At 43.8% G+C, this 23,678-nt stretch overlaps 1 protein-coding gene across 1 annotated transcript; it reads right to left on the reverse strand.

Moving 5' to 3' along the window:
* Nucleotides 1–5,652: 5,652 nt before the first annotated feature.
* ZNF786 (zinc finger protein 786) lies at nucleotides 5,653–23,459 on the reverse strand. Its single transcript, XM_028106452.2, has 4 exons — nucleotides 23,351–23,459; nucleotides 14,303–14,429; nucleotides 9,914–10,066; nucleotides 5,653–8,178 (listed from the first exon to the last, which is right to left on the reverse strand). The coding sequence occupies exons 1-4, from the start codon at nucleotides 23,366–23,368 to the stop codon at nucleotides 6,140–6,142; spliced, it is 2,337 nt and encodes a 778-aa protein (XP_027962253.2). The 5' UTR covers nucleotides 23,369–23,459; the 3' UTR covers nucleotides 5,653–6,139.
* Between the last annotated feature and the right edge of the window lie 219 nt (nucleotides 23,460–23,678).

Raw genomic sequence — 23,678 nt, forward strand, 5'->3', positions numbered from 1 at the left:
GCGTAGTGCTACTGGGGAGGTCCGGTCGGTCCAGCAGCCGCTCCAGCAGCCGCCCCGGGGTGGGGCATGCGCCTGCGCCCGTCAGCTCCGTCCCGCGGCGGCCGTTGCCCTGGAGACACGCAGGGCATCCTGGGAACGTTGCCGTTCCTGCGCGTGAACTGGGCTCCCACAGCGCCGCCTGCGGGTGGGAGAAGCAGATTGCTCCGGCGGCCTCGGGCGGCTGTTCTTGTTTGAACAGCGTCCGGATCTCCTCCGCTCCCTGGACTGGGAGAACTGGAATTGCACCAGATTCTCCACAGCTATGACCTTTCCTCCTTTGAGGGCTACACAAGGTTAGATCTGAAAGTGATCACATAGAAGTCAGGGAATTGGATCCTGTATAACGTTCCATTTTCTGTTTCAATTGTTCTTGGCCCAGATTGCCGCTTTTCAAAATGAAATTGTGCGTCACTGCGTAGCCATTCACTACTCCATCCACCTGTACGCCACTCACCTGTCCACCGTGGTGGTTTTCACGTTTGGTGATTTCGGGAAAGGTTGGGGCTGCCTTGGGCTCAGAGCAACTCCTCCAGCTTCTGTGAGGAGCCAGGAGGGGTGGGAGGGGGTGTTAAGGGAGGCAAACTGGGAAGGTGCACTATGGCCAAAGGTGTGGGGCTCGATCCCAGGGCTGGGATCGTCACCTGAGAGGAAGGCAGATGGAAGGCAGACTGAGCCACCCAGGTGCCCCTGGGAACTATTACTTTATTTTTTTTATTTTTTTTTTAAAGATTTTATTTATTTATTTGAGAGAGAGTGAGAGAGAGCGAGCACACACGCAGGGGGAGAGAGAGAGAGGGAGAGAGAAAGGGAGAAGCAGACTCTCCGCTGAGCAAGGAGCCCGAAGCGGGACTCCATCCCAGGACCCCGGGATCATGACCCAAGCTGAAGGCAGCCAATTAACCGCCTGGGCCACCCAGGCTCCCCAGGAAACTATTACTTTAAAAGAAGACTGAAATATCCTAGATCTCTGTGCTCTTAAAAGGCCTCCCCAGAGCCTATATTGGTTACAGTAAAGGAATCTTGTGATAAAGGTGGTAAGTGGGGTGAGAGCAGGAGAGACTTAAACCATATACTATCTAGCTTATAGAAAATAGGCCCAAAAGAGTTTTCTGAGAAATGCTAAGGCAACAGGAAGTAATAGAAAGGGCTCATTCAAGGAATACCTTAAATAACTTGTCACCGACTTTGGAAGTTAGGCATATTCTAGTTTCGCTCAGGAGCCTTCTACTTCTAGGGGAGGAGGTGGTTAGCCCCGTGATGGGTATTAAGGAGGGCACATATTGCAAGGAGCACTGGGTGTTATTCGCAAACAGTGAATCATGGAACACTACGTCAAAAACTAATAAAGTACTATATGGTGACTAACGTAACGTAATAATGAAAAGAAAAGAAAAGAAGCCTTCTACAGGGGACACCTGGATGGCTCAGTTGGTTAAGCATCTGCCTTCAGCCCAGGTCATGATCCCAGGGTCCTGGGATCAAGTCCCCCATGGGGCTCCTTGCTCAGTGGGGAACCTGCTGCTCCCCCTGCTTGTGCTCTCTCTCTCTCTCCCTGACAAATAAATACAATCTTAAAAAAAAAGAAAGCCTTCTACTGTGACATTCACCAATTCAGCCAAATAAATTTCCATCTCTATTTTTTGCTTATGCCTCTAAGATAAAAACTTCTGCAAAAAGTACTTCCTCTTGTCCCTAAAATCCTCACTAATGCTTCAAACTCTCCCCCTTCTCTCATAAATTTTGGGGATCTGCTGTGCAAATTTCTACACCAGTCAGAAATTTCCAGATTCCCTTGAGATACTCAGCTCGGCTTACTGAGTTTGCTCTATGTAAGGCATCCTACCAGATGCTACTGGAGATGATTTACTCCCAATGGATCAATTTTGCAAGGATTCAGGTGACTCATATTTTCATGTTTCTCCTCTAATTTCCCCTGTTCTTTCTTAGCTAAAGAAAAAGCCATCAGATGTGAACCCCCAATTCTACAACCAAATTGTATTTGTGGTAGCAACCTCTCTCTCCTCCAGTTACTTGGGAAAAGTGTCCCTCCCCCACCGAAGGCCAATTCCTCCACCTGCACAGCTGTCTTTCCTCTGCTACATCTTCACTCTCCTTTTTCAGACTCTTTCCCCATTAGCAGGCAGATTTGCTCTAGTATCAATAACAGTAACTTTTTCAGCTACTGTCAATTTCTCTGCTCCATTTTACACTAAACTTCTGGAAAGAGTTCTCTATACAGCCTGTCTCCAATTCCTTATCCACACCGTGCACCCAGTCAGCCAAGGTCTGCCTTTCTGCTCCAACACAAAGGAAAGTGTTCTTGTCTAGGTCAATATCTACCTTGATGTTGCCAAATCTTCTGGCCACTTCTTTGCTCTTATTGCACCAAACTTCTCAGCAGCACCCATCTCTGTTGTCCTGCTTCTTGGAATATTCTCCTTGTTTGGCTGCTGAGGCACCACTCACCCTCCCACCTCACAATTCCCTCCTTTTTGTTCTCTTTCCTTACTTCTCCAAATCTGTTGACCCTCAAATTATTAGGGTTACTGAGGACTTGGTTCTCCATTCTCCTTTGTCTACTCTCGAGCTCTAGGTGATCTCGGTGCCAGGGAATTTAAACATTTGATGCTGATGACCATGTTTCTTTCTCTAGTCCAGACATCTGCTCTGAGCTCCAAACTCACAAATCTGTTAAACAACACCCCTTGCACCTTTCCCTTTGCCTTTCTGGTGCTGCTGCTGGTGGTAGTGGAAGGAGGGCCTGACTAGTCACTGACAGACTTTTAGTTAATTGCCCTGGTCTTGGGCTTCCATCCTGCCTGGCTCCCCGGCTGAGCATCCGCTCAACCAGTCACACTCCTCCAAGACTCAGTCCCCTTTCTGCCTCTTCCTGCTTGTGGCGACTCCACTTCCCTTCATTAGATACCATTCTGCCAATAACTTTCTGGAATCTGTTGAACTTTCTCATCTGCTGATGGTTTCCTCTGAGTTCTCTTCATGGTTGTAGATTTATATAAAAAATTCCTTTACTGTAATATAAGTGGGATATCCAGAGGCAGAAGACAAATATGAGTGTGCTTGGTTCCCATCTTGAGTCAAGACAGTGACTGGGCTTTTGTGAATAGGATCTTTTTCTTTTCTTTTCTTTTTAAGATTTTGTTTCATTGACAGAGAGAGACACAGCGAGGGGGTAGCGGGAGAGGGAGAAGCAGGCCTCCCGCGGAGCAGGGAGCCTGATGCAGGGCTCGATCCCAGGACCCTGGGATCATGACCTGAGCTGAAGGCAGACGCTTGACGACTGAGCCACCCAGGCGCCCCTAGGATCTTTTTCTTCCTTGTAGTGCTTATTTAGGTGATTCTCTTGGATGATCCAGGTATACAATGATAGAACGCACTCCGTAATTTAAGTAATGGCTCAGGAGAGACCATTGCCTTCTTGACCTTAATGGAAATTTTTTAAAAAACCATTCTGTCCCTTTTAATATGATCTTCATTGTTGGGCCAGTCAGATTTATTATTCTTTTGGAGGTGATGGGATTAGTTTTTGGATGCTTGTAGGCATCTTTCCTTATTCTTGAAATTCAGGGATTTCTGCAGGATATCTCGGCATGGATTTTTCTTTCTGGGTATTTTGGGCAGGATAGAAAAGGAAGTTTATGAACCTGTGCTTATGACACCTTCTTTTCCAGAATCTCTCTCTTCTTTAAGTACCACTCTGGGACCTGTTTTTCATGTTGAGTGTGAGCAGCCTAGGGTACTTGGGTTTAGTTGGATCTTACCCTTTCTCTTGACATCTTCCGAAACACCTTCAGTTTTTAACAACACTTTAAACACTCTGAGTCTTTTACCATCTCTGAGATCCTGCAATTGTACCAGGCAATAGGTAAGAACAGCGACCTAGAGTCTCTGGCCTTCAGTCTCCCTCGAAACCCCTGCTGGATTCATGATCACTTCCTACTCTCTGGGTCCCCACTATAGGCACTCAGCTGCAGCAGGGCCTCCATTCCTTCTTTGCTTATGTTGAGTCTAACTCCACGCTTTGTGAGGCTGGCTGCCCGTGAACACAACAGACATCTTAATGTCTTAATGGAGCCAAGCGTGCTTGCGCTTCAGTAATGTTTTACAAAATGAATCCTGCAGAACTCTATGTCCACAAGATCATAGTAAATGTTTTTGAAAAAGAAAGAATCCCAAGGTCAAATATATTCACAATATAAGAAAATACTACACATTAGGTCTTCCTCTGGGAGAGCCATAGACTGGGGGGGGGGGGGGAGGGCGGTGTGGGTGAGAACTGTTTTACTTTAATTGGCCATGTAGTTCTTTCCTTTTCTCAATTTTTTAAAAAAGATTTTATTTATTTATTTGACAGAGAGAGACACAGCGAGAGAGGGAACACAAGCAGGGGGAGTGGGAGAGGGAGAAGCAGGCTTCCCGCTGAGCAGGGAGCCCGATGTGGGGCTCGATTCCAGGACCCTGGGATCATGACCTGAGCCAAAGGCAGATGTGTAACGACTGAGCCACCCAGGCGCCCTTAAATTTTTAATTTTTTTTGGAGAGGGAGAGTGCAAGGTGGGGAGGGGCAGAGGGAGAAGAATCTTAATCAGGTTCCACACCAAACACGGAGCCCAACATGGGGCTTGATCTCACAACCTGAGCCAAAGATATCAAGTCAGAGGCTTAACTGACTGAGCCACCCGGGCTCCCCTCTTTCCCTTATTTAAAAAAGAATCTTTGGAGCCAGTGTTCCAGAGAAATCATGTGTGACACGTAGTTTAGTGACAATCTCATTTTCTGCCATCCCTCAGAATTTCAGGTCTTTTTTTCTAAAGATTTATTTATTTATTTAAGAGAGACCGAGTGAGAGGGAGAAGCAGACTCCCGAGCAGAGAGCCTCATGCGGGGTTCAATCCCAGAACCCCAAGATCATGACCTGAGTGAAAGGCAGATGCCTAACTGACTGAGCCACCCAGGTGCCCCAGAATTTCAGGTCTTTTCACGAAACATGGACCCTCTAGAAGTCAGGGTATCTTTGAACAGAATGTAGTTCTGTCTCTGAAGTACAGATATTCTGTGCTCACGTAGCCTTCATCTCATGTAACAAACGGGGTAGTTTCCTGGACTTCTACTTGTACTACTTGTATTATGTTTACTTTTTTTAACATTTGCTTAAAAATTCTCCACGCTACAAGACAAAGCCGTCTGGTTTTGTTACTTTTTTTCCAAAGATTTTACTTTTAAGTAACCTCTACACCCAACACGGGGCCCGAACTCACAGCCCTGAGGATCAGGAGTTGCACGCTCTACCAACTGAGCCAGCCAGGCTTCCCTTGGCTTTGTTATTTTGTCTCTACTCAGATTTAGTCACCTCTTGGTCACTCGGAATCTCATTCACTGTCTTGGCTTCCAAAAGCGTCTGTTCTGCAGCTCCCAAACCCATCTCGTATCTATATTCTAGCCCCATAGATCTTAGCACCCCTGCTTTTATGTTTCTTCAACTCAGATGAGTCAAACTTTGCTGAAATTATCTGCTTTTCCTTAGGGGGAACGATGCACAACCACTGTGTAAGCGGCCATGAGACCTCAGCATTCACATGGACAGACAGACTGGGATTCAGAGAACTCGTTTTATTGCTATCAGTTTCCAAATAAATTAATCAAAACCAAATCCAACATCGTATCAGGCCTGCAACAAAATTCACTGGGTTTAAACCCCCTAGTTTAGGGTCACACTGTGAAAGAGTCAAGTGGATGTTTAAGAGCCATCCCATCTCCTCAGCTTTGAGAACAGTACTGGAGGGACTGACTGTCTTAGTTCAAGCTGGGATTTCGGAGCTAGCTTAGCATTTGCGGGGAAATTACCACTTAAGACGGCAGGAAGAACAGGTATCTCTTTTATCAGTAGATAGGAAATATAACAGGTGATGAGCTAAACGAGAAAATCCTGTGTGGTTTCTCATACGCCTAACTCGCGGTACATTCTTGCTCAAAAGGGGGCCCCCTGTTCCTAAAATCTGTCTCCCAGTGGGTTTGGCTGTGGCCGCTGTGGATTCCCAGGCCACATGGACTCCGCTGAGGGCTCCGGATGCCCTCCACGGCCTCAACTCCAGTCGGCCTCGATCATTGCAAACAGCTGGCTGAGCCTCTTCTTAATGTCAGGCTCATCTGGGGCACTGTAAGATTTCGTGTGCACCCTGATGTGTTCCACCAGTTTAGACTTATAGATGAAGCCCTTACCACAGTCGCTGCAGGCAAATGGCCTCTCAGGCCTGTGTATGCGCTGGTGCCGAAGCATGTGTCCCTTTTCCCGAAAGTTCTTATCACACTCGGGACAGCGGAAAGGTCTCTCCCCTGTGTGCAGGCCTTGGTGGCTGAGCAGCTGAGCCTTCAAGCGGAAACTCTTGTCACACTTGGGACACTGGAAAGGCTTCTCCCCTGTGTGGGTCCTGATGTGCTCGATGAGTTTGGACTGCTTGGCAAAGCCCTTGCCACACTCGCAGGAGAAGGGCATCTCGCCGCCGTGCAGCAGCTGGTGGGCCTTCATGTCGGCCTTCACGCGGTAGCTCTTGCCGCACTCGGGGCACTGGAAGGGTCTCTCCCCCGTGTGCAGGCGCTGGTGACTCAGCAGCTGCCCCTTCAGGCGGAAACTCCTGTCGCAGGTGGGGCACTGGAAGGGCCTCTCCCCGCTGTGCACGCGGAAGTGCTCGGTGAGCTTGGACTGTCGGGTGAAGCCCTTGCCACACTCCCCACACGAGAAGGGCCTCTCCTTGCTGTGCGTGCGCTGGTGCGCCTTCAGGATGCCCTTCAGGCGGAAGCTCTTGTCACACTCGGGGCACTGGAAGGGCCTCTCCCCGCTGTGCACCCTCAGGTGCTCCCGGAGCTTGCACTGGTGGGCGAAGCCTCGGCCACACTCGCCGCAGGAGAAGGGCCTCTCCCCGCTGTGGCGGAGCCGATGTGCCCGCAGCATGCTCTTGAGGCGGAAGCTCAGCTCACACTCGGGGCACTGGAAGGGCTTCTCGTCGGTGTGCAGCCGCTGGTGCCTCAGCAGCTGTCCCCTCTGGCGGAAGCTCCTGCCACATTCGGCGCACCAGAAGGGCTTCTCCCCGCTGTGGACTCGGCTGTGCTCCGTGAGTTTACACCGCTTGGCGAAGGCCTTGCCGCACTTCCGGCAGGAGAACGGTCGCTCGCCACTGTGCACGCGCTGGTGCACCCTCAGCAGGCCGCTCAGGCGGAAGCTCTTGTCGCACTGCGGGCACCGGAAGGGCTTCTCTCCCGTGTGCACCCTGAGGTGGCTGGCGAGCTTGGACCTTGCGGTGAAGCGCTTACCACACTCCGTGCAGGAGAACGGCCTCTCCCCGGGGGGGCGGCGCGGGGGAGCCTCCGCGGTCCCCTGCCGGGGGCACAGCTCCTCACCGGCCGGCTCAGCCTTCCCGGGGAAGGCGGCATCGCCTCCTCTCCAGGAGCTTAGCCCCTCCCTGCCGGGCTGGCCCTGGCGAGCCCGCCTGCTGCTCGAGAGAAAGCTCCCGTCACATTTGGGGCACCGGGAAGGCCTCTCCCCCTTGCGCCGGAGGCGGTGGCCGAGAAGGGTGTGCTTGTGCGGGAAGCGCGTCTTACATTCAGGGCAGGGCAGCGGGCTCTTCCCTGCGTGGACAGCCACATGTCCGAGCAAACACTGCTTCCGGGGGAAGCTCCGCCCACAGTCGGGACACCGGAAGCGCCTGGGACCCTGACCGATGCTCCGCTGTTGCTGGGGGGCAGCCTGTTTGCTGAATTTCCTCCAGGACCTCCCTGGCTGGTCCCTCAGGTGGCTCCTCTCGTGCTTCTCTGAGTGCTCCTCCTTCCAAAAGCTTTCCCCGCAGACAGCGCAAGGGTGCTGCGTACCGTCCCCAGAGCAGGCCCCCTGCAAGCCAGGGAGCCCCGGCGCTCCGGGACTTGGGGTTCCCTCTCTCTGGAGGGGCTCCCCGGAGCTGTGGACTGCTGGAAGTGGAGCCTGTGCGGCATGTCTGTGTGGGCTCAGGAGGGCCATGAAGGCACCATCTTCCCCTTCTCCTCCTGAGGGTTCAGAGGGGCACTGGCCTTCTCGGGGATCCAGCTGGAAACAGCGTTCAGCTTCTCCTGAATGCACAGCTTGTTGGCTTTCTGAAATGGAAAACAAAAATTCAGTCAGTATTCCTCTCTGTGGCATGACTAAAGGCTTATGTCACCAGGAGAGGGAGCGGTTAACGGTGACGTCTGGTGGCCTGGGAACCCAGCTCCCACGGAACTCCACAACCAGGGACATTTCAACTGTGGTTCTAATTTCATGGCTCAGAGTTTGGTAAGACGTCTGCTGAAACTAAACTAAAAAAAACATATCTTATGGGCCCAGCACGCTCCCGCTGCGCCACTCTGCTTGTTTAAAAAAAACATACCTTAAAAGAGGAAAATATAGGGGCGCCTGGCTGGCTCAGTCAGTCGAAAGAGCATATGGCTCTTGATCTCCGGGTCATGAGTTCAAGCCTCATGTTGGGTGTAGAGATTACTTAAATAAATTAAACTTTAAAAAAAAAGAAGAAAATATAGGTCTCAAACATATGGCCTAAGCTTTGGAATCAGCCTGTCTGGGTTCAAATCCCATCTCTCCACTGTGTAGCCTTTGTCAAGCTAATCCCTCTTGGCTCCGATTCCCTCTCCTGTAGACACAGGGAAGCAACAGGACGTATGATTGTCATGGTCATTAGGTGAGATCCTTCATGTACGGTGCTGAGCATGTGCCTGGCATACTGCATGCACCTGTAAGAACTCACCACCACCATGACCACAGGAGCATCACACTTGTACCATTTTGATGTGCAGACATTCCTGGAATCAACAAGTGATGACAGCACTGTCACTAACAGACCCTAACACCACAGTCATGACCCAGGGCCTGGCCTCTGATCCCCCCTCCTCACCCCTATGCCCACAAACCTTTTAAAAAGGTTTCTTGGAAGAATTGATAACGGATGGCAAAAAGTAAATAATTTGTGGAGCAAAACCCCTTTACTGTCCAGAAAGAAGCAACAAAAAACTCAACAGACTATTGACAAGATTTCTTGGAATGATGCTCCCATTGGCTTTCTCATTCCATACTTTAATGCTGACTTTTAAGAATCCAAAAATCTCAGGGGCACCTGAGTGGCTCACTCGGTTGAACATCCAACTCTTGATTTCGGCTCGGGTCATGAGATCGAGCCCCAAGTTGGGCTCCGCACTCAGCAGGGAATCTGCTTGAAATTCTCTCCCTCTGCCCCACCCCCTGCTCGTTCTCGCTCTCTCTCTAATAAATAAATACATGAATATTTAAAAAGAATCCAAAAATCTCAGACTGTCCCATCATAACAAGAAACAACAGAGGAGAGCTGAGTTTGAGGTATTCAAGTAGAGTCAACAGTCTCCAGATAGGAAGGAAGCAATTTTGGTCACTAGAATGTGGATAACCAGTCTCTGATTCCTGCCACCGTCCCCCTCGCCCTACCTACTACTAACAACAGCTCACATTCACTGAGCTCTTACTGTGTTCCAGGTATCACTTTAACACTTTACATATGTTAACCTATATAGGCCTATAATGTAGGTACTTTTATTGTCTTCATTTTATAGGTCAGGAAATTGAAATACTGAGAGGCTGAACAACTTGCTCAAGGTGCCCCAGAAAAGACAAGATCCAGACTCAGACTCTAGAACCCACACTCCTAACCACTGTACTTTACTGTGTTTCTCTAGAATACACCAGAGAGGGTGTATTCCAGAGGCTGGACAGCCTCAGCCCAGCCAAACAGGAAGACAAGATCAGAGAACTGGAACAAACTGAGCGTGATGTCTTAAGGCAGGGCTCTAATTTCTTAATACTTACCCCGAAACTGATGACCCTTGATAACTGGATCAAATTGCAAACCAGCAGAAGAGCAAATTATGTTTCCTGATTTCTGTGATTCTCCCCAGTTCTTGAAGAACTCTTTCCCCTGTTCAATCCAGGATATTAGTTCTGGTTTGGGAAGTCCATCACCTGTGCAAAGAAGTCAGACAAGGTAGTTTGGTTTCTTTGAGCACTACATTTAAAGCACACCAAGTTGCTTTTAAGTTTTCAAAATGTACTCCTGGGAAAACATATGAGACGAGATGTCAAAAAATAGATTATAGGTTTACGCAAGGAGGAGCAAAACTGCCCACATATCCTAGCAGTACTTCCTAATCTATTTGGACCTGTTAATTAAATCAGTTTACTGTTTAAATCCTGTCTTGGTCCCCATATATCGAGCAATATGTATTTTGTCGTGGATTTCAAACTCACTAGGAGCGTGCTTTGAGAATGGTGGGACAGCCCTGCGAACAACTGGAGACACCATGGGAAGAGGGGGGTATGCAAAAATAAGAACTGGAATGCCTAACCTGGGGAATTTCAAAGTAGGTAGCTCCAGCTAAAATATTCTCAGAAGTCTGCTGGTGACAGTGCTAATCACAGCCCAAAACATGGTTGAGTTCTGCTAGAATAAAAAGGGTTGCAAGCAATAAAATAAGGAAATGAAAATAGTTACAAGATTCTCTAATATATTACCCCATTCCCCTAATAAAATGTTTTATGTATTTTCAAGTAAAACTTTCTTTCAATACTATCTGTTTTACAGAACCTAAAGTATGCTTCATAGATTGCTAAAGGGAGATCAGTGTATGGTTCAGATCAGAGAAAGAGGGTAAGCCAGGTAATGCCTCAGGGATAAAATGTCAGAGTGGAGTAGTACATGTGGAGACTGATCACTCTGTTCCAGATCCCTCCTTGCCCTCTGAAATCTGACTTCAATCCCAAAAGAATTCTAAGGCTGCTCTCATGGGAAAAGGAATCACTATCTTTTATTTAAATTCATACACCTATTCTCAATCTTCATCTGTTGAAGTCCCAGCACCTTTTAAAATAAAAGTATTTTCCCAAAAATAAAACCAAGAAAACATTTTCAATTTACAGTAACACCAAAAAGAATTAACACACTTAGGAATAAGTTTAATAAAAGAAATACAAGACTTACACAATAAAAATTATAAAATATTGTTGAAAGAGATTTTAAAAGTCATAAATAAATGGAAAGATATCTCATGTTCATGAATAGGAAGTCTTAAAATTGTTAAGATGACAATATTCCCAAGGGGTGAGGGGTGGGGGGATGGAGTAACTGGATGATGGACATTAAGGACGGCACGTGATGTAGTGATCACTGGGTATTATATAAGACTCATGAATCACTGACCTCTACCTCTGAAACCAATAATACATTATGTTTATGTGTTAATTAATTGACTTTAAATTTTAAAAAATGAGTAAAAAGAGTAAAAAAAGAAAGAAACCCTTGCTTTTTTAAGATTTTATTTATTTATTTGGCAGAGAGATACAGAGAGAGAGCAAGTAGGTAGAGAGGCAGGCAGAGGGAGAGGGAGAAGCAGGCTCCCCGCCGAGCAGGGAGCCCAATGCGGGGCTCGATCCCAGGACCCTGGGACCATGACCTGAGCCGAAGCCTGCTTTTCTGATATAAGCATTTAAACCTATATATTTCCCTCTAAGTGCTGCTTTGGTGCATCTCACAAATTTTGCTGCTTTATATTTTCATTTCATCCAACTTTAAATATTTTCTAATTTCTCTTGTGATTTCTTCTTTGGTTTATAATTCATTTAGAATCACCTCATTTCAAAACAAATAAGTAAACAAACACAAAGCAAAATCAGACGTATAAATAGAAAGAACAAACTGATGGCTGCAAGAGTGATGGGGTAAGGAGATGGGCAAAATGAGTGACAGGGAGTGGGAGATACAGGCCTCAATTATGGCATGAATGAGTCACAGGAATGAAAGGCACAGCACAGGGAATATAGTCAATGATACTGTAATAGCGTTCTATGGTGACAGATGGTAGCTACACTTGTGGTGCGCAGAGCATAAAGTGTGGACTTATTGAATCACTATGTTGTACACCTGAAACTAATGTAATATTGTGTGCCAACTATAATTTGAAAAAAAAATTTTTAAGACTATATTATATAGTTATAATGAAACAATGTGAATGTAAAAAATAAAAATAAAATAAATTAAAAAAAAGATGACAATAGTCCCCAAATCCAAACTGGTTTTTTTGTTTGTTTGTTTTTGCAGAAATTGACAAACTGATCCTAAAAGTAATGGTAATCAAAACAGCGTGGTATTGGCATGAAGATAAACATATAGATCAATGAAACAGAATTGAGAATCCAGAAATAAACTTCTACTTTTATGGTCAATTGATTTTCCAAAAGGGTGCCAAGAGAATTCAATGGGGGAAAGAATACTCTTTTCCACAAATGGTGTTGGGACAACTGGATATACATACGCAAAAGAAGCTGCTGGATCCCTACCCCACACCACATAAAAAACTTAACTCAAAATGGATCAAAGACCTAAATGTAAGCACTGAGAGACACCTGGGTCACTCAGTTGGTTAAGCATCTGCCTTCAGCTCAGGTCATGATCCCAGGGTCCTGCGATTTGAGTCCCATATCTGGCTCCTTGCTCAGTGGGGAGCCTATTTCTCCCTCTGCCTGCCACTCCCCCTGGTTGTGTTCACACACTCCCTCTCTCTCTCTCTCTGACAAATAAATAAAATCTTTAAAAAAATAAAAAAATAAATGTAAGCATTAAAACTATAAACCTCTTAGAAGAAAACATAGGAGTGAATCTTTGTGACTTTGGAGTAGGCAATGGTTTCTTAAATATGACACCAAAAGCTCAAGCAACACAAGAAAAAAGAAATTGGACTTCATAAAAATTAAGAACTTTTGTGCCCCCAAGGATGCCATCAAGAAAGTGAATAAACAACCCACAGAATGGGAGAGAATATCTGTGAGTCATATATCTGATAAGGGTCCAGTATCCAGAACAAACAGAGAAGGCTTAAAACTCAACAATAAAAAGACAAATATACCAATTTAAAAATGGAAAATATTTGAATAGACATTTCTCCTAAGAAGACATACAAATGAAAAGATGCTCACCATGATTAGCTGTTAAGGAAATCAAAACTACAATGATAGACCATTTCGCATCCATTTGATCCTGATGTTTGGAACGTTCTTTTTGGGTGGAACAGGATTAACGATATACAATTATATTCCTTTCTCTACAGATTCAATTACTTTAATTGGTCCTTCAGTAACAATAAAAATATGTAACGTCTTGGATTACGTGTTTTAGAAACAACATTGTATACATAAAGCCTGGAAAACATATATATGGTAATGGGATAGAATATAAAGCATTAGAAACCTTGCAATATAAAGGAAGTGGTATGGCTGTCAGGAGCTAGCCAGAGAGATGGCAGGAAGTACAGGAGAATAATTGCCTTATCTTCATACACTGAAGGAATCAAGACATACAAAGCTGACGGACCTTGATCTAGAAATTTAATTTATAAAGGTAGCCAATAGAGGTATGAAAAAAACCCCAAGATTTGGGGAAAACGGAAAAAGGGAGATAGAAGAAAGATAGTTTAAGTGAGTTAATGTCTCATTTTTCATAGTAATGAGTTAATGCTGCCCACACTTGATAAATCAAGTAACAGAGATGGAAGCATGATAGTTAGATTGGAGGAAAGTACAGTAAGAACTAAAACAGTAAAAGTTAACAGTGGTTGCCCTGGGGAATTATCTGAGTGCAGGAGTGAGAATGAAGCAGAAATTTTATCATTCATTTGATAAATAAAAAATATATTTGTATAAAGACCAAGGAAGCACAAAGACTAAAAAGAACACCCATTACCATAACCATGAAGGGACTGCTGCTGTTAACCATCTCAGTGTACAGCCTTACAAAAGCTCACTGCAGGGAAATATTTTAGCTTTTCTGAGTCACACAGACCCCACGGTAAAAACTGACAGGTAGGGACATCCTAGGGTAAAGAAATACAGGTACATTATGGACACGAGCTAGGAGTGCTCCCATATGGAAATCACGGCAATCTGTGAGTGTGTAGCGACTGAAAGAGAATTTAGTCACCCCTGACCACCACACATCAAAGTCTTAAATATTCTCTTTACTCAATGTCTACCCTTGAGTAAGGATTAGCAAGGCTTACAGAAGTATTAACAAATAGGACTCTGGGGTAAAAAATACCATTCTGAGTTAATTTCTGAGAAATCTGACCTAACAAACAGGAGCATCAAGGGACTGGGACCTTCTTCCAGACCCAGTTCCATGACTTACCCACAAAATTGAGCACTTCTTACCTAGAGAAACAAGAATCTCGTAATTGGTTCTCATTACATGCTTGTAAAGCTCCTTCTGCCATGCCTCTAGATTCTGCCATTCTTGCTCAGAGAAATAAATGGCCACATCCTCAAAAGTCAGAGGTAACTGAAATTACAGACATAATACATACACAGCCATTAGTGCTTCAAAAGGACTTCAGCTCCTTCTCAACAATTTATTTTTGTTTTGTTTTTTAAGTAAACTCTATCCCCAAGGCGGAGCTCAAACTCACAACCCTGAGATCCAGAGTCACTCGCTCTACCCACTGGGCCAGCCAGGTGCCCCACCTTGTCACCAATTAAAAAAATTTTTGTAGTGGACATTGTTTTTGTCTATTCAGCAGCTTCCTCCTTAGGAACTGCTCCTTCCCCCACTCCAGTCTTGTGGTTCTGCTCTTACCCACTACACCATCCAAGGTTCTTTATGCTTGTTTGAACTATACATGCATATGGATAGTAAATAATTTTTTTTTCTTTTAAAACAATAGTGGGAATAAATCACTGGGTAATTTCATTCACTTAATCTATTACAGATCTTTCCAGGTCAACATGTAGAGGCAAAACCAGGTTTTTGTAAATTGCAGTGTCTTTCATGCCACGGGTAAATATACCCCACTGATAGGACATACATTGTTTACATACATTGTTTCCATTTCCTTTATAAATTACAAACAGTGCTCTGATATGCTTCCTGATATATTTAGTGCTTTTACCTCTGTAAGATAAAGGCCTAAAAAGAACTACTAAATCAGAAGGTATAAACATGTTCAGTTTAATAAATACCATTAGATTGCCTTCCAAAAAGAATTCGGCATTTTTGCCTATCCTAGTAAGATGAGACTTATTTCTGTATACTTTGCGAGCACAGGTTGTTCTTAAATCTTTTTTTTTCTTTTGCCAATGTAATGGGTAAAAAATTGTATTTCATTGTTTTAATTTGCATTAATTTGTGAAGCTTAGCATCCTTTTCATCATTTTCTGGGAAGGGGGGCGTTCCACATATCCTTGAGCAGGTCTGTTCACATCCTTTGCTGAACATTCCAGTGGGCTCCTATAATTTGAATGGACTTCCTTGTATTAGGGTTAATAATCCTTTGATTGACTAGCAAACACTTTTTTAAAAAGATTTTATTTCAGAGAGAGAGAGAATGAGCGCAAGCATGAGCGGGGGAGAGGCAGAGGGAGAAGCAGGCTTCCCGCTGAGCAGAGCACCTGATGTGGGGATGTGGGCCTCGATCCCAGGACCCTGGGATCATGACCTGAGCCAAAGGCAGACCCTTAAGTGACTGAGCCACCCAGGAGCCCTAGCAAACGTTTTTCTCCCAGTCATTTGTATTTTGACTTTATCTTCTGACAAATACCCTTTTATTTAGTTTTAATCTGTAAGTCTTTTCCATTGTTTCCAGCTTTCTAAGTGGTCCCGACATCAAAAAGTTGTACAAATACTCTGCTTTTTTGCATTTAGATTTGCACTTAATTCTGTAGATAAGATTGGCATCTATTAAATACGTATGGATAGCCAATCACACACTATTAAATATACGATTCTTTCTTCTTAGATTGAAATGCCAACCTTTGCACGTATTAGATTTTCATAAATATGTGTATCTGTTAATTCCTGTTATACTTTCCCTATGTATCTTTCTACAATACCTATGCAATATTCCAATATTGCGAGGGCCAGTCTTACCCCCTCCTCCCGTTCTTTTCCAAGTTACTCCTGTGAATTTCTGGATATTTATTCTTCCTTATATTTTGTCCAACAACAAAAAAAGCACATTGGAATTCAGTTTGAATTGGATTAAACGTATACACATATTTAGGAAAGATTTTGATCTCATTTAGGAACACGTTTTATCACTCCATTTGGTCTTGCTTGCTACCCTAAACGAACTTATTTTCTTCTTAAATGTTCTGAATCTTTTTTATTAACTTTGTTTCTGGTATTTACAACTGTAAATGGGATCACCCCTGCCATTTCAAATTACTACTAGTTAAAAAAAAGTCATTGAGTTTTGTAAACTTATTTTGTGTCCAATTACTGTACCATATTTATCAATCTTATTTTTTGGTGGGATACAATTTTCAAATAAAGATAATTACTCCATCTTCCACACTTTTTTTTTTTTAAGATTTATTCATTTGAGAGAAAGAGAGAGAGCTTGAGTTGGGGGGGGCAGAGGGAGAGGGATAAACAGAGGATCCTGCTGGATCCCATGACCTCAGGATGAGGGGAGGCAGACCCTTAACCGACTGAGCCACCCAGGCGCCCCTCACACTGCTTTTTTCGTATATTATTATACTTTACAGAAGAACGTCTTTTGTGGCTTCAGGGTTTAGTATCTTGATTTGGAAGACTTCCTAAGATTATAAAATATTCTCCTAAATTCTTCATAACATTTATTAGAATTAGACCTTTTTCGTCTGGAACTTATCTCTGCGTATCAAGAAGGAATATGTTCTTTTTGTAAGTGGATATTCCCTTGTCACAAAATTTATTAAACAGTCTATTCTTTTATCATCGATTTGGGATTGTTTTTTATTAACTAGGTTTCCATTTATACTTGGGTATATTTTTGTTCCACTGGTGAATGTGTCTATTTTTGCTACAATACTACACTGCTTAATTCTTACAGTTTTATCAGATATTTTGCTATTTAAGAGGACATGGTCATCTACCACCACCTCCATCAATTTCCACAGGAAATTATCTTGACTTTTCTTGTCTGTTTTCTTTTCTACATACATAGGAAAGATACTTTGTCAGATTTATACAAATTCTATTGGGATTCTGATAGGAATGCGCTTAACATATTAATTTTGAGAGAACTGGATCTCTAAAACCCGGGATCTTTCCATCCAAAAACATCTATCTAGACATTTTTATGTGCTTTAGCTAAATTTAGCTTTCTTCATATAGACCTTATATAATCCTTGCTAGATTCATTCCTAGAGACTGTAGAGTTTTTGTTGCTACCATGTTTGAGGGGTTTGTCCCACTAAATTTTCTAATTATGAAAGCTTGGGAAGCTAATTTTTCTGTTTATTTTGGAAACGAATTCCCTTGTTGGCTATCACTTTCAGTTGGCTGCCTTGGAGTGTCTACATAGAGAAGGAGATCTGCAAATTAACATTTCTTTTAATGATTTAAGCCTATCATTTTTTTAAGCAAAAGATAAACTATTTTAAACTAGTAGGTTTTCACGGAACTCTATAAATTACACATCTGTAGATCTCCTGCATATGAGGCTAAGCCTATCATTTCTTATTTTTATCTTATTGTACTGGCTGAAATGATGTTGAGTAATGGTGATAGCACGCAACTGTCTTATTCTTTAAAGGAAATGTTTCTAATGGTTTACAAGTAATATTTGTTGGTTTCCTTTAACTTGCTAACCAAGGTGCCTTCTGTTCCTAGAATACTAAGAATTGATCAAGATTTGGTTTTGAATTTCACTGCTTTTTAAAACAATGCATTAGAAAAAATAACACGTGCAAATATTTAAAACTTTATTGTGATGGCCTTGGATAAATTGTACGCTTTCTAAGGTGTGTAACTAGAAGCACGTAAATTATATATTTGTTAAAGTACTCTAATTTCATTAAGTATACATTCTTTTAGGGGCACCTGGGTGGCTCAGTCGGTTAAGCGTCTGCCTTCAGCTCAGGTCATGATCTCGAGGTCCTAGGATATAGTCCCGCGTGGGACTCCCTGCTCAGCCGGGAGCCTGCTTCTCCCTCTCCCTCTCTCCCTCCTGCCACTCATGCTTGCTCTCGCTCTCTCAAATAAATAAAATAATGTATACATTCTTTTATTGTCTTTTTAAATATACTTTATTTTTTTAAAAGATTTTATTTATTTGTGAGAGAGAGCACACAAGCAGGGAGAGTGGCAGGTGGAGGGAGAAGCAGGCTCCCCACTGAGCAAGGAGCCAGATGCAGGGCTTGATCCCAGGACCCTGGGATCATGACCTGAGCTGAAGGCAGACACTTAACCGACTGAGCCATCCAGGCATCCCATTACATACACTTTTTAAAGAGTCTTTTATCTTTTCAGATAATCTCTACACCCAGTATAGGGCTTGAACTCACAACCCTAACATCAAGAGTCACATACATGCACTACTAAGCCAGTCAGGCACCCCTATTGTTTTCTTTAAATGAATTTTAACTCCAAATGTTTCGCCATGTGTTTATTTCCTCTGGGTATTAAAGTACAGCTTCTGTCAACTTATTTTATTTTTTTTTAAAGATTCCATTTATTCATTTGAGAGAGAGAATGAGATAGAGAGCATGAGAGGGGGAGGGTCAGAGGGAGAAGCAGACTCCCCGCTAAGCGGGGAGCCCGATGCGGGACTCGATCCCGGAACTCTGGGATCATGACCTGAGCCGAAGGCAGTCGCCCAACCGAGCCACCCAGGCACCCTGTCAACTTTTATTTTTATTCATCTTTATGAAACTTAAGATTTATGTTTTTATTTTAATTTTAAGGTGTTATTTGAGAGAGAGCGAGAGAGAGCACATGCAGGGAGGAGAGGGAGAAACAAGCTCCCCAAGAGCAGGGAGCCAGATGTGGGGTTCGATCCCAGGACCCTGAGATCATGACCTGAGCTGAAGGCAGATGCCCAACCGAGCCACCCAAGCGCCCCTAGACTTATGTTTTTAAATAATTCCTTTACATTTAAATCAGAAATTATTTTAATGACATAGTCGTTTCTATGTTTTTGCTACACTTGTTCTAAATGATTGATAATGTAGGGAATAATTTGTCACAAAATTCTACACTTGCTGGGGTGCCTGGGTGGCTCAGTCGTTATGCGTCTGCCTTCGGCTCAGGTCATGATCCCAGGATCCTGGGATCGAGCCCCACATCGGGCTCCCTGCTCGGCGGGAAGCCTGCTTCTCCCTCTCCCACTCCCCCTGCTTGTGTTCCCTCTCTCGCTGTCAAATAAATAAATAAATAAATAAAATAAAAAAAATTCTATACTTGCTTATAGGCAATTTTGTCTGTGAGAAACTCTAGGTCAGTTCTACCTTGGGGCAATTTTACCCACCCCCACACCCCCCGGACATTTGGCAATGTCTAGAGACATTTTTGTCATGACTGGGTGGGGACTGCTACTTGCATCTAGTGGGTCGAGGCCAAGGATGCTGATAAACATCCTACAATGCACAAGACAGCCCCTCACAACACAGTATTATCCAGTAGAGAATGTCAGTAGCAGCAAGAGTGAGACTAGGTGAACAAAGAGATCCAAGTAGGAGTATAACACACACACACACACACACACCCCCTTCGAAAATCTACCAGCTACCTCAGATTACCTTGTTTTATGAGCCCTACCTATCCACACCTGCTGTTACAACTTTCCAACTGATTTCACTTCACAATAACTCACAAGCACTACCCCTTCTTACACACACTTCCTTAAGTCAGTTTCAGGTAGTTTTTAAGATAGCTTATTTTTTAATAATTTAACATGCATAAAACTGTGTTTTTATTGGGTTCTTTTCTTTTTAACATGTCACTGACAGGAAGAAAAAATAAGATAAACAGAGAGGGAGGCAAACTGTAAGAGACTCTTAACTATAGCAGAGGGTTGCTGGAGGGGTAGTGGGTGGAGGGATGGGGTAACTGGCTGATGGGCATTAAGGAGGGCACTTGATGTAATAATGAGCACTGGGTGTTATATGTCAGTGATGAATCACTAAATTCTACTCCTGAAACTAATAATACAGTATATGTTAACTAAATTGAATTAAAACAAAAACATGTCAGTGACAAACTTTTAGAGTGTTATGCGCTAACACCCTTTCTCCCATAAGCTGTGGTTTTTATTGCATGATTTTGCATTGCACTGTGATTTTTAGAAATGCATGTGATGTATTATAGCAGAAATGAATGCATGTTTTTGCTTAAAATATACCTGTTCTCTTTTTCTGATTAAATTCCTTACTTTTAAAATGTTTTCAAGAAATGCTCAAAAAGCCTTCATTGGTTATTACTTTAATTTTCAGAAGTTTAAGATTCAGAGAATTAGAGAACATTGTAACAAGTATCCTAGTATTTACTACTGACTTAACAAATTTAACATCTTTCTTCAGATTTCCTTTTAATGAAATAGAATATGACAGATGAAACTCAAGTCCTCTAGTCCCTCTTTAATATTGTTCTTTTTTTTAAAGATTTTATTTATTTATTTATTTGAGAGAGAGAATGAGAGAGAGAGAGAGAGCACATGAGAGGAGGGAGGGTCAGAGGGAGAAGCAGAGTCCCTGCTCAGCAGGGAGCCCGATGCGGGACTTGATCCCGGAACTCCAGGATCATGACCTGAGCCCAAAGCAGTCGCTTAACCAACTGAGCCACCCAGGCTTCTTATACTCAGTCCTATTTTCTCTTCCAAGAAGTAAACATTATGGTGCACGTAGTAACTTTTCAGTTTGTGCTTTTAATTCTTACATAGACATAAGTAACTATAAATATTGCTTTGTCTTTTATGCACAAACCCTTTATTATACTGTAGCTTGTATTTTTCATTCATCATCTGTCCATATTGATACATACAGAACTGATTTACTTTTGTGTCATGTTCCACTGTCTGAATGTCATAATTTTTAATCCATTCTTTTATCCATTGACCATTTGTCTACAGTTCTCTGAACTGCCTGTTCAGATCCTTTGCCCATATTTTTACTGGGTCATCTATCATTTCATTTCTAGGACTTCTTTAATTTTTCTAAAAAATTTTATTTATATATTTGAGGGTGGGGTGAAGGAGAGGGAGAGAAAGTTTTGTTTTTTTTTTAAGATTTTATTTATTTGACAGAGAGAGACACAGCGAGAGAGGGAACACAGGCAAGGGGAGTGGGAGAGGGAGAAGCAGGCTCCCCGCCGAGCAGGGAGCCCGATGCAGGGCTCGATCCCTCGTGACCTGTGCGGAACGCAGACGCTTAATGACTGAGCTACCCAGGCGCCCCTTTTATGTAATTTGTGTAGTAACTGTTGAGAATATTAGGTTACAAATACTTTCTCCTTGTGTACATCTTATCTTTTAATTTTATTTATACTTATATTGTACATAAATTTTCAGTTTCGATGCAAACATATCTTAGGTCGTTTTGCTTTCTGTGTTTTAAAATTTTTTTCTATATCTAGGTTACAAAGATATTCTAAATTTTTTTCCAAAAGGCTTGTTTTACTTTTTGTGTTTAGATTTTAAATTTATATGGAACGTAATGTAACTTTTTTGTTATACAGTGGTGATCTACCTTAATGTTATTTTCCAACTGGAAAAGGAATTGTCCCAATACTGCTTTTGAAGCTCTATTACTTTCCTAAAGATGCTGTAACAAAGTACCCCAACTGGGTGGTTTAAAACAATAAAAATTTATTCTCTTATAGTTCTAGTGGCTAGAAGTCGGATACCAGGTGTCAGCAAGATCATGCTATCTGTGAAGCCTCCAGGGGAGAATCCATTCCATGCCTTTCCCTTAGCTTCTGGTAGTGGCTGGCAATCCCTGGCATTTCTTGACTTAAAGCTGCATAACTCCAATCTCTGTCTCCACTGTAACAGTAACTGTGTGTCTGGATCTCTGTGTTTCCTCTTATAAAGATAACAGTCACATTGGATTAAGAACCTACCCTACCCCACTATAATCTCATCTTAACCAATTAAATCTACAACAACCTTACTTCATGTAAGGTCACAATATGAAGTTCCAGAAAGGGCATGAATTTTGGGGAGACACTATTCAACAGAGTACAGTCTGCATCTGGGTTCTCTTTCCGTTTTCACTGCTGTGTGTGTCTATCCCTGCACAAAATAGCACAGTAGTAATTCTATGGTCTTCTAATAAGTTTTATTATCTGCTAGGGCAATTCCCTTTTCGTTGTTCTTTTTTCAGAATCATATTTTTGGCTTTTATTTTTTTAAAGATTTTGTTTATTTGACAGAGAGAGACACAGCGACAGAGGGAGCACAAGCAGGGGGAGTGGGAGAGGGAGAAGCAGGCCTCCTGCCAAGCAGGAGCCCGATGACGGGCTAGATCCCAGGACCCCGGGATCATGACCGGAGCCGAAGGCAGACGCTTAAGGACTGAGCCACCCAGGCGCCCCTGGCCTTTATTTTTCCAAATGAAATTTAGAATCTGTTTGTCTAAATTCACAAAAATCTTACTGCCATTTTAATAAAACTGCAGTAAATGTATATGTTAAGTTGGAAAAAAAGTATCATTTTTACTGTATTTAGTCTTTCCATCTATAGGCCTGGTTATCTCCCATTTATTTATAATTTCCCCATAAAGGTGTTGCATATCTTTTGAATATTTAATCCTAGAAACTACATTTTCTTAGCGGAGACTGTTAACGCTATTCGGAAATTAATAACCTCATGAATTCGTTTAGTAATCAGGAAAAACCGTCAAAATCAAAGTTTATAAGATATAAAAAAAACAATGGCCATTCCCTCTAAACCCCGATTACAACAAAATATTAAATAATCAAATAACGTGTACTCTGTTTAGGGTTTTATATCCTATTCTGTTCCTTCCAACCTCCCTTCCTTCCTTACACTCAACACAAACTGTAACACGTTAGCGGCTGAATTATCTTGTTCAAGCTGCTGCCAGACAATCGCTTTAACCCTCAAAATCTTGTCTTTTTTAAAACAGTTGCTCTGAATTCAGTAACTGTGATGTAAACTGGCTGAGCTCTAACACGCACCGCCGGCACCAGACCCGCTTCTCTCCTTTCCCTTGCCTCCCACCCCCGCCCCGGCTGGGCCCGCTGCTGAGAAGGCCTGGTCCACGCTCGGTTTGTTCGCGAGGGCGGCCACGAACGAGCCCCAGAAGTGGCGGTCACCGGCTCCGTCCAGGGTCCAGACCGTACACTCGGAGCCTCGCGCGACCTCCAGGCTCCGTTCCGCCCGTCCTCTGCTGCCGCCCCGAGGACCCCGGATGGGTACCCGCCAAGCCGGAGCCTCGCCCCGAGCCCGGAATCCGGGCGTCCGCGCGGGGAGCCTTTCTTACCGGAGCCGGCTCGGCCATGGCCCTCCGCGTTCCCGTCCGGCCGCTGCCCGGGACCCGAGCGCCGGGTCGGCCCCGCGGAGCCTCCTCGGCGGGCGGCCTCCCGCCCCGCTCAGCCCCGCCCAGCCCCGCGGCCCAGCCCCCACGGGGTGCACACTGGGACTCGAGCCCAGGCCCTCCCCCACAGCGCCCCCTGCGGCCGGGAGGAGCCGGCGCCGCCCGCGGCTGACGACTTTGCAGGACCGCAGCGCGGTCGGTGGCGGGTCGTCTTGTCTCGCTCTGCCGGAGTCTCCAAACGAGGAAGAGCGAGACCCAGACGCGCTGGAAGGCG

This window comes from Eumetopias jubatus, unplaced genomic scaffold (assembly GCF_037043125.1).
Source record: "Eumetopias jubatus isolate StellerSeaLion01/CBP00866 unplaced genomic scaffold, mEumJub1_p1.0 scaffold_14, whole genome shotgun sequence".
Taxonomy (NCBI): Eukaryota; Metazoa; Chordata; class Mammalia; order Carnivora; family Otariidae; genus Eumetopias; species Eumetopias jubatus.